The sequence below is a fragment of the Caretta caretta genome, chromosome 11 (assembly GCF_965140235.1).
Source record: "Caretta caretta isolate rCarCar2 chromosome 11, rCarCar1.hap1, whole genome shotgun sequence".
In the NCBI taxonomy this organism is placed as follows: domain Eukaryota; kingdom Metazoa; phylum Chordata; order Testudines; family Cheloniidae; genus Caretta; species Caretta caretta.
Genome location: NC_134216.1, coordinates 56,865,983 through 56,880,854, shown reverse-complemented (window position 1 = coordinate 56,880,854; position 14,872 = coordinate 56,865,983). Strand labels below are relative to the sequence as shown.

Here is a 14,872-nt window from a genome sequence, read left to right as displayed (position 1 = left end):
TTGGCTTTCTCAAATCAAAGGTGATCTACTTTGTGTCACCCAGGGTAACTCAAAGTTTGTTTCTACTCTGTTCCTTGAAACTTCCATTTGTAAATCAGGTTCACAGCTTCTCAGCTGGATTACCAAGATAAAATTTAGAACACAGAGGGCTTCCTTTGTCCCAATCCCATTATAAACCAAACCTGATTATTGTCTTCCAACAAACTAAATATATAGCATCAGTCATATGGCCTTTTTACATCAACAGTTCAGACAGACCACAACTACATTATCTCAAGTCTAGAATCAGAAACACTTTCAGTCTGAAAACTTTGTCTTGTATCTGGACTTCATTAACTGAGCCTGCACCTTTCTACACAAGAAGCTCCCAAAGACACCTGTATTTGGTATTTTCCAGTATTTCCTCATTTTCGCTAACAATTTAATTATTAGTGCCCCAGAAACTCCCTTAAGTTTTCATCGTCTAGTTCAGAGGTGCCCAACCCTATTACACAGGAGGGACACATAAACCTAGGCACAAACTTGTGCGGGCCAAACAGATTCTACATATTTTAATAAGATTTAAAGTCACCTGTATTGATTTATATTTTAAGTTCAGCTGCTTTCATGTGTATTTGGATAGGTTATTTCAATATACAGTATTATCTGTTTATACATTTGTGTAAACTAAAATGATGCACACATGATGATAAAATGCTAATGAATCGGCCGTTAGTAGATTGTATTGAAACAGGCCATGGGCCTTATGAAATACTTTGGTGGGCCGTAGGTTGGGCACCCCTGCTAGTTTGTTTCGAAGTCTTCACTCACCATCAGGAAATCATCTTCACTAAATTCTGCAGACCATTCAGCTTTCAATAGCCTTGGAGTGAGGATGTCTATTTTACTCTCCAATCTTTCCTCCATGGTCTTAATAGCATTTAACAAAGTCCTCAGAGAGATTCTAGGACAGTCACCACATTCAGAAGCAGACTTCCTTGAATGTAGATCCGGCATGAAATGAACCCGGTGTGAAGGGCAATGGACAGTAGAAACATGCGATCCAAAGCCTGCAGCTCCCTCTCCCAAACCACCCTTATCTGACCTAATGTAATGAACACTGGGCTTCTGCTGCCAGGGCCTCTCTGGGGATTTCCTTCTTTTTGGTGGCATTGTTGCTACAAAACAAACCAATCAGTCCAAGTAGATAGAGATGGGTAGGAGGAGGGAAAGAGGAAGAAATAAAGAAAACCAGAAGAGCACACAGTAAGGTAACAAACTACCCACAAAATGTCTATCCCACTGAAGACACAACAGAGGCCACACTCACAGATGCTGCATCTTATTCCTGCACTGCATTACTTTATAAAGCCCTTATAAGCCATTTTAAAGCATCATTTACTACTTCTGATTAATCCGAGGGTTTTTTCAGTTTTCTTTCCTAATACTTTGCAAGACTAAATTTTCCACAGCAACTTATCCAGGGAAGCTAAATCAGTGTGGTTTCCTTTCATAGCTTAGTAGCACTGAGACATCACTTTTCACCAGTACAGCATTAGAACTATATGCAATGTCGCTATGCCTTTCCCCTTCTTATCATACTATATACTGTGACCTCACCGAGCAGAATGTAACAGCTCACCATCTGGAACTTAATCTTGCGTCATGTGAGGCAGAACATTCTAAGGGTTCTATTCATGACTCTGCCAATCTCTTGCTCTGAGACCTTTCTGTGTCTCCATTTTTCCCCTATCTGTAGAATGAAGATAATATTAAGTTATCTTTGTAAATTGCTTTCCCAAAGTTTGAGGGCATTCGGATAGTGGATTTTGGTGTGGATCTATGGCTTCCATAACCACAGTGTCAGACTGTCTCACAATCTTTAAAATATCTGTTAGAGCTATTTGGGAATTGCTTGATGAAATATTTGTCAAAAAATTCCAATTTATCAAAAGTGAAACTTTTTGCAGGAAAGGGTTAAGTTAGATGAATTTTTCAAATCAGTTTTAGAAAAAAAATGGAAAATTCTGGTTTTCAAGTTCAAAACAACTTTTGATTTTCTAAACATTTTGAGTGCCCCAAACCAAATTTTTGTTCTTGGATTTTTGGTTTATGAAAATTTGAGATAGTCATCCCAGTTCAGGATGGGAAAATGTTTGTTTGACAAGTAAACACTTTTCTGCCCAGCTCCAGTATTTATCCCCCCTGACATCCCTGTGAGGTAGGGCAGTGTTATAGGTATGACAGCTAGATGACTTATTTGCCCATGGGAGGTAAGTGGTAGGGCAGGGAATTGAACCAAGGCCTACTGCACTACAGGATCCCATCCTAATCACTGCTGCATCCTGCCTCTCTAATGTGTAGTGCAAGCTATCATGGCACATACTATCTGTTGGTTACCAGACAGAACTTATAAATTTGCATATCCTGCAACTTAAGCATTTTTCTTCACCCCTTTAGGAGCTCTCCAGCCCAACAGAACACACTTTAAGGCAGTTACTGTAAACTGTAATTTTCTTTAAGAATCTAAAGGATTTCCTTCTCTGACCAAGAACTAATTTGCAATATTAAACTGGCACTCTCAGACTTCTGTTTCTTCTCAGACACCCAAACAAGACTAGCAGAAAACATGGCCCAGTGCACCAAATAAAACCTGCAAGCTCGGTACCTCTGCCCAGTGCAACATAACCCCTCTTTGTGCTGTTCCTAACAAGACTGAATAAGTGATCTAGATCAAATTAGGCTGAACATTCACAGCCTTTTGCCTTTTCCCCTCCCAGAAAAGCAACCAAATAACCTGTGACAATGTATACTCTCTACTGTGAGCCAGGAATAGACAGACATGAAAATTCCTACAATCCCACCGATTTAGCAAGTTCCAGCCCTAAACACACACATTACATTTGCTGGAAAACAGCCTTGTTGTTTTGGTACCTGCTTCAGCTGAGCTTCCATCCTTTGCATGTTAATCTTGACAGAGCCAAGTTCTATATTCACCTGTAATTTATAATAGTAAAAGTTAGTATTAAGCTATTGATGTTCTTGAGGGGAGCAGTTTGACTCCAATGCTGAGAAGTGAAGAATCCTCTGAGTTTGATTGTACCTGAGTATATTTAGTCTCTAAGGCTGTATTCAGCTTGCGAAGGTGGCTGTTCTCTGAACGTGCATCTGCAAGAGATTGCAGTTCTTCCCCCAGCTGCTGTACTTTGGTCTAAAGGAAAAAGCAGAGACAAAGTCAGCATACATCTCACTGCACCTATTTAGTAAGTGAAGAGAAGGAATGAGCTTGAGACAGCCAGAGAAGCAGAGAGAGAGAGAGTTTGTAAAACTAAAAGAAATTAACACTGAGCAAAGTCTCAGAATATGAGGAGCAGCAAGAGAGTCACTTTATCTTCACATAAAGGCAAAATTAAAACAGGATGAATCATTTTAATATAAAGCTCAGTATAGTGTCTTGTCCCCTCACCTATTACTATCATCAGTATATTTACGAGTAATTCTAGCTCACACATTTACCTCTCCAAGGTAGCTCAGAAGATTAAGAAAAGAAATGGCTTCTTCAATAAGCTTGCAGTCTCAGCTTGGGGAGCTAATGCGCAAACACCGCACAGCTTGGCGATAGCTCTTTGCTACTTAGAGACTAGTGTGCTCCTGTGTGGCCAAAAACTCTCCCCACACAAAGCTAGTTGATGTACAGTTGAATCTAACAATGAGACTAACAACAGGATCCACAAAACATAAGTGGCTACCAGTCTCCTAACATCAGGCCTTCTGTTGCAGGAAAGAACCTCCTTGACGCAATCCAGGAGATACTACAACTGCCACTTTTCAAAGATATACAGGCGGTGTTTTGCCACCAACTCATCAATAAAAGACCAATATGGACTTTGTTACCGACCATCTCATCACATTGTGGTGAGCAGAATGGGAACAAGCTGCTCCCCCTGTAAGAAACTCCTCCCTCAACACTCAGCGCTTCACAAGAGACTCCTGGCCTCGAGTTGCCATGCTGTCTCTGGTGCAAACTCAACCATTTCAGATGTGGTGTGCAGCAAATGACCACCCCTGCGGACTCAGGAACAGCCCTCTGTGTAGCTGCAGTGAGGCTGAGAAAACTGTACACCTATGAATAGCGGCTCATCTCGTGCTGGTCTATCAGGACTTTAAAGCCTCCACAAGGCTGCCCCCAAAGCTACAATGACTAAAGCATGTGTAATGCCTACCTAAGCCCTTTTGACACTTCTAACATTTTTTGTTTTTCATCTCTTACTTCCCTATGTTATATTTTTAAAACTTTTCCCATCTTTATTGTACCACTTGTGCATTCACTAATAATAATAATAATAATAATAATCACCACATGTAGCAACACAAACAAACATGCAGCTGTCTCACCATGTAAATAGCCACCATTCTCTCCACTGGCCCCTTCTATGCTGTTTTTTCACAAGCACGCCAAAATCCATGCACCCCTTTCCCAAATTCTAAGGCACCCATCTGCAACTCAGAAATGAAAGTATCTCGCTTTCACCATCCCCTTCTATTATGCACTTACTTCAATTTTATTTATCTATATTTATAACCATGCTGTCTGGTCCCTTCTTATTTTACTCCTTGGAATAATCTGCTTATCCAAGACACTCCAAACTCCCAAGCTTTCTTTGAGGGTTTCTAAACATGCATGTTGCTTTAGAATGCTCCCCTTTCCGTTACTCAATGATTTTCAAACATCCTATGACTTGTTTACCCGGAATCCTATAGCTGTAATAAGTGAGGCATCTCAACCCAGTCTTTTACCTAAAGGCAATAAATGGTCTGACGAGGATCAAAGACAGTTTTAAATCCCGAACTACTTAAAAATATCTGGCAGCTGTTGCACAAATGACATCTGCAGAAGGAAATACAAGAACTTCCTTCCAACTGTAATAGTGAAGATGTGGTTAAATAATCCTGGATCAGCTGGGTAGAAGGATTTCTGAACAAACTTATATAAAGGCAAAAATCAGGTACCTGAAGCTTTCCTTTGTCGTAGGCCAGTTTATTTTTACTGTCAGTCAGCTCTGCTAGAACCTGTTCGACCTGCTGTTGAGCATACTGGGAAAACAAGAGCAGAAGTCACCCTCTCCTAGGAAAAACAAGCCAAAATGGACTTGGGCTTCAGCATCTTGTTTCTCCCTGAGGTTTAGCCCTTTTCCCCTTCAAGTTTTAGCATTACCTTTGTCCTCCTGTTTTGTCCAGATTTTCATTTAAAAATGAACAAGAGGTCTCACCAAGTGAAACAACAGAGCAGCAGAAAAATGTAGTTGTACCACCTTGGTACTAAGCCACCTCAGTCTATAGGAAGAAGCCGGCATACACTGGTTCTCAACCATCTAGACCAATCCCTGGATCACAGAGCCTAACCTCAAGCACAGGCAGCAAGAAAGTGAATGGCAGAAGAACCTGTCCTCTGGCAAGAGGGAAAGGAGAAGAAAAGGAATTGGCAAAGGAGAGAGAGTGGGGGAGGCAAGGGGATTAGGGGAAAAAAATGTTTCAGAGTGAGAGAAGGTACCAGAAGGAACACAGAATGGGAAAATTATGGAGATGAACTATTTTTAAGCTTCAGAACATTCTGTTGATTCATACCCCTATAATGGGTGACTAACTATTGTGAAGCTAATTTTGTGTGTGGAGGGGAGATGGTAAATAAACTGTCACTTTTTATATTCTAACTTTAAAGAACTTAACTATCTTATAAATAATTTTGAACACCACGTGACAGACATTCAGAAGCTGTTTCAGCTGAATTTTCTCTAGCTTCCTGATTTGAGGACCTATTTACAATGAAGTTTTCTGAAAGTCTCACGTTGACACAACTAGAGTAGACAGTTTTTACTACCATGAGATCTGGACCTGCTCAGTACCGTTGGAGGACACAGTGGTAAAAACTCTGCAGCTGGTCTCCACTAACACTTCCACTGTTTCTAGTACTGGTCACGTTTCAGTGCTAGAGCAATAGTGAGAGAGGATAGGAAAAGGACAGCAGAAATGACATCTCAAAGTACCAACAGAAGTGTTAGCCAGATACAAGTCAGTTATCGTCTATCTTATGGTGTATATAGGCTAAAGTCCCACCTATACTACATAATGGAACAGAATACTCATGGGAAAATCCCTGATATAGTTGTACTTCAGGACTCCATGGGTACATACTCGGGGTGACTAGTTGGAGTCACTGCCCATGCTACCCCGGCTACATGGCTATTTTTAGCACTCTAGCTCGAGGAGAGCTAGCAAAAGTACATCAACACAAGTTTGGAATCACACCCCTAACTCCAAGTGTAACCCATAGCATAAGTGGTCCCTTCAGCTACTTATAAATCCCCCCCACACAGCATGAATACTTTTCACCCTTTAACAAATTCAAATGGAAACTTGAAAACAAAATTAACATGTAGCCGTTATTTTATTCTTTTGTCTCCCCTCTCTCACATTCCATTAGTTTGGAAACTAGACACAGAAATACCATGTGATCAGGATAACTAGTTCAGATTGCAGTTTGACTCCTGGAACAGTCACTCGCTAGTCAGAACACTGGGGTTACCTACCTATTTTAGAACAAACTGAAGGCGTGCGTACACAGGCCAACAAAAGCTGACTGAAAACTCAGGTTACCTGCTGGTGTTCCAGTGCTGCCAAGCGATCCATTAGCCTCTTGTTCTCCTTCTCCAGATTCTGCAGTGTGGATCTCATAGCACCCATTTCTAGCTTCAAAACAAGAAAAAATCCAATTCCAATCATGTCTTTTAAGTGTCTTGGATACAATACAAATCAATGGACCAAATTTCAACCCTAAGTGTGTGAATTATTCACAGGTCCTCATACCCAGAGCTACTTGCTTTTACCTTCCCTTCAGCACTAGTGATTCAGCCTTCCCCAAGAAGTTAACCTGTCAGATAAGCTCAGCAGTAACTATGCTGCAAACACACTCAAGTATACATTACAGATCCAACATTTAAAATGCAGGTTTGAGAGAGCTGCACAGAAAATAAGTACATATGACCTCAGAATTCAGTGGGGGCTGAAAATGCTGTTGAGGTGATTCATTCAACTGCTAAGGAACAGCGAGAGTCTCATGTGACCCCCAACCTCCAGCAATGGTGGAAGCTGTAGTGTAGATCTGAGTCTAATCACAGATGATATAGCTGTAAACACAACTGAGTTCTGTCTCACCACAGCTACAATCATTGATATAGTCAAAAGGGCTGCACCAATGGTAAATTATGGCTGTAAAGTTTGCTAAAGCAGATGCAATCTTGGAGTCCAGCCCAAAGATTCAGGTCTCCCTTCCATCACTAACATCAGTACTAGAGAAAACTCTCACCTCCCTGTCACAGGTTCAGTTAAGATAAAACTGTTTGTACTTTGGATACCAACCCAAAAGAATGGATAGAATCAGAAGTCAGAGTGAAGTCATGCGTACTTGGTAGTACCTTGTTCCCAGTTAGTTCCACTTCCAATTTGTTCCTCTCCTGTGTTATGTCACTTGCTGCTTTCTTCATCTGCGATAAGGAATTAAAATAAAGTCACTTTTAAAATCAGCAAAAAGGGACTCTACTAGATCCACCCTAGAGATCCATTAATACTTCCAACAGAGAGATGTAGCACTTCATCTCAGACAGAAGGGTCACAGACCAACCCTGAAATTAGAAACAACTGTATACAGTGGATCCCTCCCATCCTCTTTCTCTTCCTTACTACACATGCAGGGCACTTTCCTCATTTCCCTTCCCTGACAGGGCAAGGCAACATCATAACTGTTACATTGCAATCTACTCTCTTATGTTCATCCACTAGACATAGCACCAATGCTGTCTGCAATGACACCAAAGAATCAGAATGGGAGGAGGCCAACTATTATGTTCCAACCCATCTTTCCACATTTGCAGAGAATATGAGACTATACTACTTCACCATGGGACCAACACTGGGGAGGATGGGAATTTTAGTAAAGCAGATGGAAATGTCTTCTACTATGATACACCTTTAAAATAAAAGTAAGAGACAGGAAAATATCTGTTGTACTTCTTGCTGAAGACTCTCCTTTTCCAACAGTAGAGATCCTCTCTCCTTCAGTGCTGTCTCCAGTTCACCTCGTAGTCTAGCAATAGTAGACTCCAGGAGCACCTTCTGTGTGGTTGTCATCTGCTCAGCTAGGCATGCTTTTTGTCTGCAGCCAGAATGCTCTGTGTGCAAGGCCTCCCTGTGTAAGTAATACAGGAAACAGCTGAGTTGGAGTTCTATACCTCACAATCTTAGATGTCATGAACAGAAAATGGATTTTATATTATATACTAGACATGCTTATTGGTGCCTGTTTTACTGTGTTCAAAAGTCCTGATTAAGTGTCAGCCAGCAGAAAATAAGTAGAACCTGTAGGAGGCTTGGAGAGATACAGGGACCAGGACACACCAAAGACGGCTAGTATACAACAGAGAAAAGATCAAACTATAAAGATTTAGAATATTCCTTACTCACAGCTCTTTTTGAAGTTGGACTTTTTCGTTCCGCATGCTTTGCAGCTCTCCTATAATGTTGGCACGGGCAGCATCCAGCAGCAAGTCTTGTTCCAGCAGTTTCTGAGTCATCCTCTCCTGTTCTGCCTAAAGATGGAAAGGAAATGTCAGTGTGAAAATTCAGATTACACAAAGGCTACAGCAAAAGAAGACTGGGAGAAGGCACAAAGCTGCTATTTAAACCAAAGTTCTCTCTCTCCTGGTCAGTTGGGAGATTTCTGTATCCTCTCTTAGTACTGGATATTATAACACAACTCACTCCAGTTTTTCAACATCTTTCTTGAAATGTGGACACCAGAATTGGACACGGTATTCCTGTAGAAAGTGCACCAGTGCCAAATATGGAGGTAGCATAACTCTCTATTCCTGCTTGATATTCCCCTGTTTATACATCCAAGGATTGCATGAGCGCATGGCCATAGCATTACACCAGGAGCTGATGTTCAGCTTATTAGCCACCACGACCCCCACATCTCTTTCAGAGTCATTGCTTTCCAGGATAGAGTCCCCCATCCTGTAACTATGACTTTATTTTGTTTTTAGAAGACCTTACATTTGGCTGTATGGAAACACATTGTCTTCTTGTGCCCTGTTTAGCCTGTATTATTTACCACTCCCCCCACTCTGTGTGTCATCAGCAATCTTTATCAGCAATGATTTTCTGTTTTCTTCCAGGTCATTCATAAAAATATTAAATAATGTAAATATTTGGTGGTGTTTTTCGGCCTGCCCAAAATACCCTTGTAAGTAATGCAAGAGAGCATAAACACTCTATTTTTTTTTAATTTAAAAATCTGTACTTGCGAGTTAGAGGGTATCCATCCATAAACTGGAATTTCTTTAGTCAATTAAAAAAATCATCAGTCTGATAATGTCTCTCTTAAATAAATAGTTGCTAGACACATCAAACCAAAATAGCGAAGTCCTTAATCTTTGAGAAATCAGTAAAGTCCCAGAAGACAGACTGATAGATTGGTATCAGTCTAAGTTTTGAATTCTCTATCCCAAGGAAGAATGCTTTGAGCCATTCTCTGATGACACCAACTGGCTGACAGAAAAATAGTTAAAGATGCCAGATTGAGCAGGGGCTAGTTCTGCACTGAAGAGAAGGCAGGAATTGTGTGGAGGAAGGAAAGTATAAGAGAAATATTCTTCTTTTCTCCAGAGAAGACAGAATAAATTCCAGAAGGTGATACATATTAGAGTAAGTGACCTGGTGAAAGATTGGATCTAGTCAATTAAACACACTCTTGGGTACCAAACTGTGCACTGATTCTACCTTCACATTAATTTTCATTTTATCAAGGATATTACCTGTCATTTAAGCAGGAGGAGGACGGAGAATTATAAGATAACATGGTTTTACATTTTATTGGGGTTTGATACCAAGTGTTCAAAATCAACTATGTCAAGCTGACTAGAATTCGGAGTCTTAATCCATAAAATATTTTACTGGATTCATGTAAGCTACTGGTTTATTGAGCTTTCCCCTTATCTAGTCTTCCTGGTCTCTGAGCCACAGATGCTTCACAGTGGCTATTTTACTTGCCTAATTGTGAACTGCATACCTTAAGCATGGCCTGATGATCTGAAATGAGTTTAGCATTCTCCATGGAAACTCTTCGAAGCGTAGCACTCAGTTCTGAGCACTGTTGGTTCAACTGGTCATTAATGGCCTACAGAGGGGAAAACACACACGTTTTATTTCAAACTTTCCGTAGTAGAAATAAAAACACTTACAAACCTATCAATTTCTTTTCTCTTTCCTCTACCCCCATCATCTTGCAGTTTTGAAGGTCAGTCTGACCTTTGCTATAACCAGGTCCACTAAGAAAAGTGTTCAGATAACACCAATTTTCAGTGGAAGGGTCACAAAGTGTGCTGCTGTAAAAATACCGTAAGACTCGCACAAACCAGTATCAGCAAAGCTAATGGTACTGAAGCTCTATCCTGATTCACTCAATGACACTTAATATTTGAAGTAGCGCAGGGCAAGAACAAAGGACCAGATTCCATTCTATAGTTTAAAAAATAAATTGTCTAGAACCAATCACTGCAGGACTGTCTAGATGTAAGTTGCCCTTTGCCTTTCTCCAGGAATTGAAAGATGGCCTTGTGACAAAAATACAGGACTGGAAATAGGAGATCTAGGTACTATTCTCAGCTCCGTGATAAAATCATTACAGAACGCTTTTTTGTAAGGGACATCTCTTTACAATTTACACTACAGCAATGCTGCAGAAATGCCAAAACTCTAACACTGGAAAGATCCACTCACTTCACTGAAGAGCTGCTGCTAAACAGAAAAACTGTTGTACAGGATGGAAGTGGAGGAGAGCATTAGATAGCCAAAAACTCCAAACGTTTTGCAGCACATCTTGTTTTTACTAAAGCAGCAATTAAGTGTCTTTTATAGATTCTAAGGCCAGCAGGGACCATTATAATCATGTTGACTCCAGCCTAACACAGGCCATAACAACACATCCAGTAAATCCTGCATCAAGCCAATAAGTTCTGACTGAGCTATCACATCTCTTTTAGAAAGCTATCCAGTCTTGATTTAAAGTCTTCAAGTAATGGAGAATCCACAATTATGTTCAGCCCTTATGTTGGAGATGAGTTATATTAGGGCCAACAGCCCTAATATACCTTTTCAATATGTAGAAATTGCACCTTCTTAGAAGTCTAAGTATATCCATAAAAGCAGCCACAAGAATGGAAGCCTATGTTAGAATCGTAGCTAAATCAGAGATCATAAACTAAAGCAAATGTTTTGGGATTTCAAATTACGATATCAAGAAACTAAGTCATCATATTTAACATTTGTATCTGAAGCCTCTTCACTGTCACCTGCTCAGCAAGCAGACTGTGCAGCTTTCATTGTGTAGCTTTACCCCAGACCAGGGAGGCATACCAAGATGTGAGCATCAAACTCAATGAGTCATTGTAGATCCTGCCCCCATATCTTAGCTCCGTGGTACAGCAAGAGATGCTACTTTCATTACCTGTACTTTTTCTGCTGTCTCTCGCAGAGCTGTTATTTCAGATCGCAGCTGCACATTTTCCTCGTGTTCTTTGCTGAAAGACAGCTGTGCATTCTAAAGGGAAGAATCAAACAGAATTTCTCCCTGAGAAAAGGTTAAAACAGACCCAGTGTATTTCATCATCCAGCCAAGAATTTCAGGGCATTTCACATTTGTCTCTCGCCTTTTGTTTAACAGAGCTGGTTAGCCTGTGACAGTGCTACCAGAGCACCTGCAGATGCCAGCCTGGGCTCCATTAATATAAACTTCCTTTGCCAATGATAGCCAAGATTATGAGACTCCAGTTAGCCTTTTCTGCATGTGTATTTTCTTTATTTGGATAGCCAAGCACAACCTCATATCAACTCAAAACACCTATTTGTCTTTACTGTCAGTGATCTTGGCACCATTCTTGACCCTAAACACTCCTCCTGCCACAAATCCTACGTCGGCTCATCTATCACCATTGCTGCAGCACTGCTTGTATATACCAAGCCTTGACTTCACCAAAACCTTTTTGCTTTCAAGCACAATTTTGGGCTGCATATACACAGACCGCATAAAGACTGTAAGCTCACAGGGGGCAGTGACTATTTGTTGTATTTGTACAGTGCCAAGTACAAGGAGGTCTTGTTACATCACTCAGGCTCCTACACACTACCGCAATACACAAAATAAATAATAATGGATTAGAAAATAAATAGCCTCTTTCTACGACCCTGTTGCAGCCACACTTGGAATTTTGCATTCAACTCTGGACTCTTCACTGATAGGAGCCCTTCCCCATTTAGCAAATACCTCCAAAAAACAAAGACAAACCTAGATTAGGCACATAACTTGTGACATTAATCCCTGTTTTGCTAACTGTTTAGTAGCCTTTAAGGGCTTGTCTTACACAGGGAACTGAGAAAAATTTATCTGAACTAACTAAAAAGTGTGAATTTAAAATGGATTAGTTGAACCACATTAAGCCCCTGTGTAGACGTTCTTATTCAGAATTAAAGTGGCCTTAATTTTATTTAGCCTTGAGTCTCTGGGTGGCATTTGTTCACATAAAAAAGGCACTATCCAATCTCACCCATATAACAGTCCCTGTACATAGAATCATAGAATATCAGGGTTGGAAGGGACCTCAGGAGGTCATCCTCATACCTCAGGAGGTATGGGTCCTGCTCAAAAGCAGGACCCATACCCAATTAAATCATCCCAGCCAGGGCTTTGTTAAGCCTGACCTTAAAAACTTCTAAATCAGGCGATTCCACCACCTCCCTAGGCAACGCATTCCAGTGTTTCACCACCCTCCTAGTGAAAAAGTTTTTCCTAATATCCAACCTGAACCTCCCCCACTGCAACTTGAGACCATTACTCCTTGTCCTGTCCTCTTCCACCACTGAGAATAGTCTAGAACCATCCTCTCTGGAACCACCTCTCAGGTAGTTGAAAGCAGCTATCAAATCCCCCCTCATTCTTCTCTTCCGCAGACTAAACAATCCCAGTTCCCTCAGCCTCTCCTCATAAGTCATGTGTTCCAGACCCCTAATCATTTGTGTTGCCCTTCGCTGGACTCTCTCCAATTTATCCACATCCTTCTTGTAGTGTGGGGCCCAAAACTGGACACAGTACTCCAGATGAGGCCTCACCAATGTCGAATAGAGGGGGACGATCACGTCCCTCGATCTGCTCGCTATGCCCCTACTTATACATCCCAAAATGCCATTGGCCTTCTTGGCAACAAGGGCACACTGCTGGCTCATATCCAGCTTCTCGTCCACTGTCACCCCTAGGTCCTTTTCCGCAGAACTGCTGCCTAGCCATTCGGTCCCTAGTCTGTAGCTGTGCATTGGGTTCTTCCGTCCTAAGTGCAGGACCCTGCACTTATCCTTATTGAACCTCATCAGATTTCTTTTGGCCCAATCCTCCAATTTGTCTAGGTCCCTCTGTATCCTATCCCTGCCCTCCAGCGTATCTACCACTCCTCCCAGTTTAGTATCATCCGCAAATTTGCTGAGAGTGCAATCCACACCATCCTCCAGATCATTTATGAAGATATTGAACAAAACCGGCCCCAGGACTGACCCCTGGGGCACTCCACTTGACACCGGCTTCCAACTAGACATGGAGCCATTGATCACTACCCGTTGAGCCCGACAATCTAGCCAACTTTCTACCCACCTTATGGCGCATTCATCCAGCCCATACTTCCTTAACTTGCTGACAAGAATACTGTGGGAGACCGTGTCAAAAGCTTTGCTAAAGTCAAGATAAAATACATCCACTGCTTTCCCTTCATCCACAGAACCAGTAATCTCATCATAGAAGGCGATTAGATTAGTCAGGCATGACCTTCCCTTGGTGAATCCATGCTGACTGTTCCTGATCACTTTCCTCTCATGTAAGTGCTTCAGGATTGATTCTTTGAGGACCTGCTCCATGATTTTTCCGGGGACTGAAGTGAGGCTGACTGGCCTGTAGTTCCCAGGATCCTCCTTCTTCCCTTTTTTAAAGATTGGCACTACATTAGCCTTTTTCCAGTCATCTGGGACTTCCCCCGTTCGCCACGAGTTTTCAAAGATAATGGCCAATGGCTCTGCAATCACAGCCGCCAGTTCCTTTAGCACTCTCGGATGCAACTCATCCGGCCCCATGGACTTGTGCACGTCCAGTTTTTCTAAATAGTCCCTAACCACCTCTTTGTCCACAGAGGGCTGGCCATCTATTCCCCATGTTGTGATGCCCAGCACAGCAGTCTGGGAGCTGACCTTGTTCGTGAAGACAGAGGCAAAAAAAGCATTGAGTACATTAGCTTTTTCCACATCCTCTGTCACTAGGTTGCCTCCCTCATTCATTAAGGGGCCCACACTTTCCTTGGCTTTCTTCTTGTTGCCAACATACCTGAAGAAACCCTTTTTGTTACTCTTAACATCTCTCGCTAGCTGCAGCTCCAGGTGTGATTTGGCCCTCCTAATTTCATTCCTACATGCCCGAGCAATATTTTTATACTCTTCCCTGGTCATATGTCCAACCTTCCACTTCTTGTAAGCTTCTTTTTTATGCTTAAGATCCGCTAGGATTTCACCGTTAAGCCAAGCTGGTCGCCTGCCATATTTACTATTCTTTTGACACAACGGGATGGTTTGTCCCTGTAACCTCAACAGGGATTCCTTGAAATACAGCCAGCTCTCCTGGACTCCTTTCCCCTTCATGTTAGTCCCCCAGGGGATCCTACCCATCCGTTCCCTGAGGGAGTCGAAGTCTGCTTTCCTGAAGTCCAGGGTGCGTATCCTGCTGTTTACCTTTCTTCCCTGTGTCAGGATC

General features: G+C 41.7%; 1 protein-coding gene across 8 annotated transcripts in view; it reads right to left on the bottom strand.

The window, feature by feature from the left end:
* Positions 1-14,872, bottom strand: part of CCDC150 (coiled-coil domain containing 150) — a 51,762-nt gene that overhangs the window by 18,905 nt on the left and 17,985 nt on the right. For 7 of the 8 annotated variants that reach the window (XR_012664426.1, XR_012664427.1, XR_012664429.1 and 4 more), the window contains 9 exons: positions 11,540-11,632; positions 10,103-10,210; positions 8,497-8,621; positions 8,044-8,221; positions 7,452-7,520; positions 6,634-6,726; positions 4,990-5,073; positions 3,083-3,190; positions 2,914-2,976 (listed from right to left, as the gene is read on the bottom strand). Coding sequence is in view for 1 of the 8 variants with exons in the window: in XM_075118037.1 (XP_074974138.1) it covers positions 2,914-2,976; positions 3,083-3,190; positions 4,990-5,073; positions 6,634-6,726; positions 7,452-7,520; positions 8,044-8,221; positions 8,497-8,621; positions 10,103-10,210; positions 11,540-11,632 (921 nt within the window). In the remaining 7 variants the exon portion in view is untranslated. The remainder of the gene's footprint in view (positions 1-2,913; positions 2,977-3,082; positions 3,191-4,989; positions 5,074-6,633; positions 6,727-7,451; positions 7,521-8,043; positions 8,222-8,496; positions 8,622-10,102; positions 10,211-11,539; positions 11,633-14,872) is intronic. The other variant, XR_012664428.1, reaches the window with a different exon arrangement.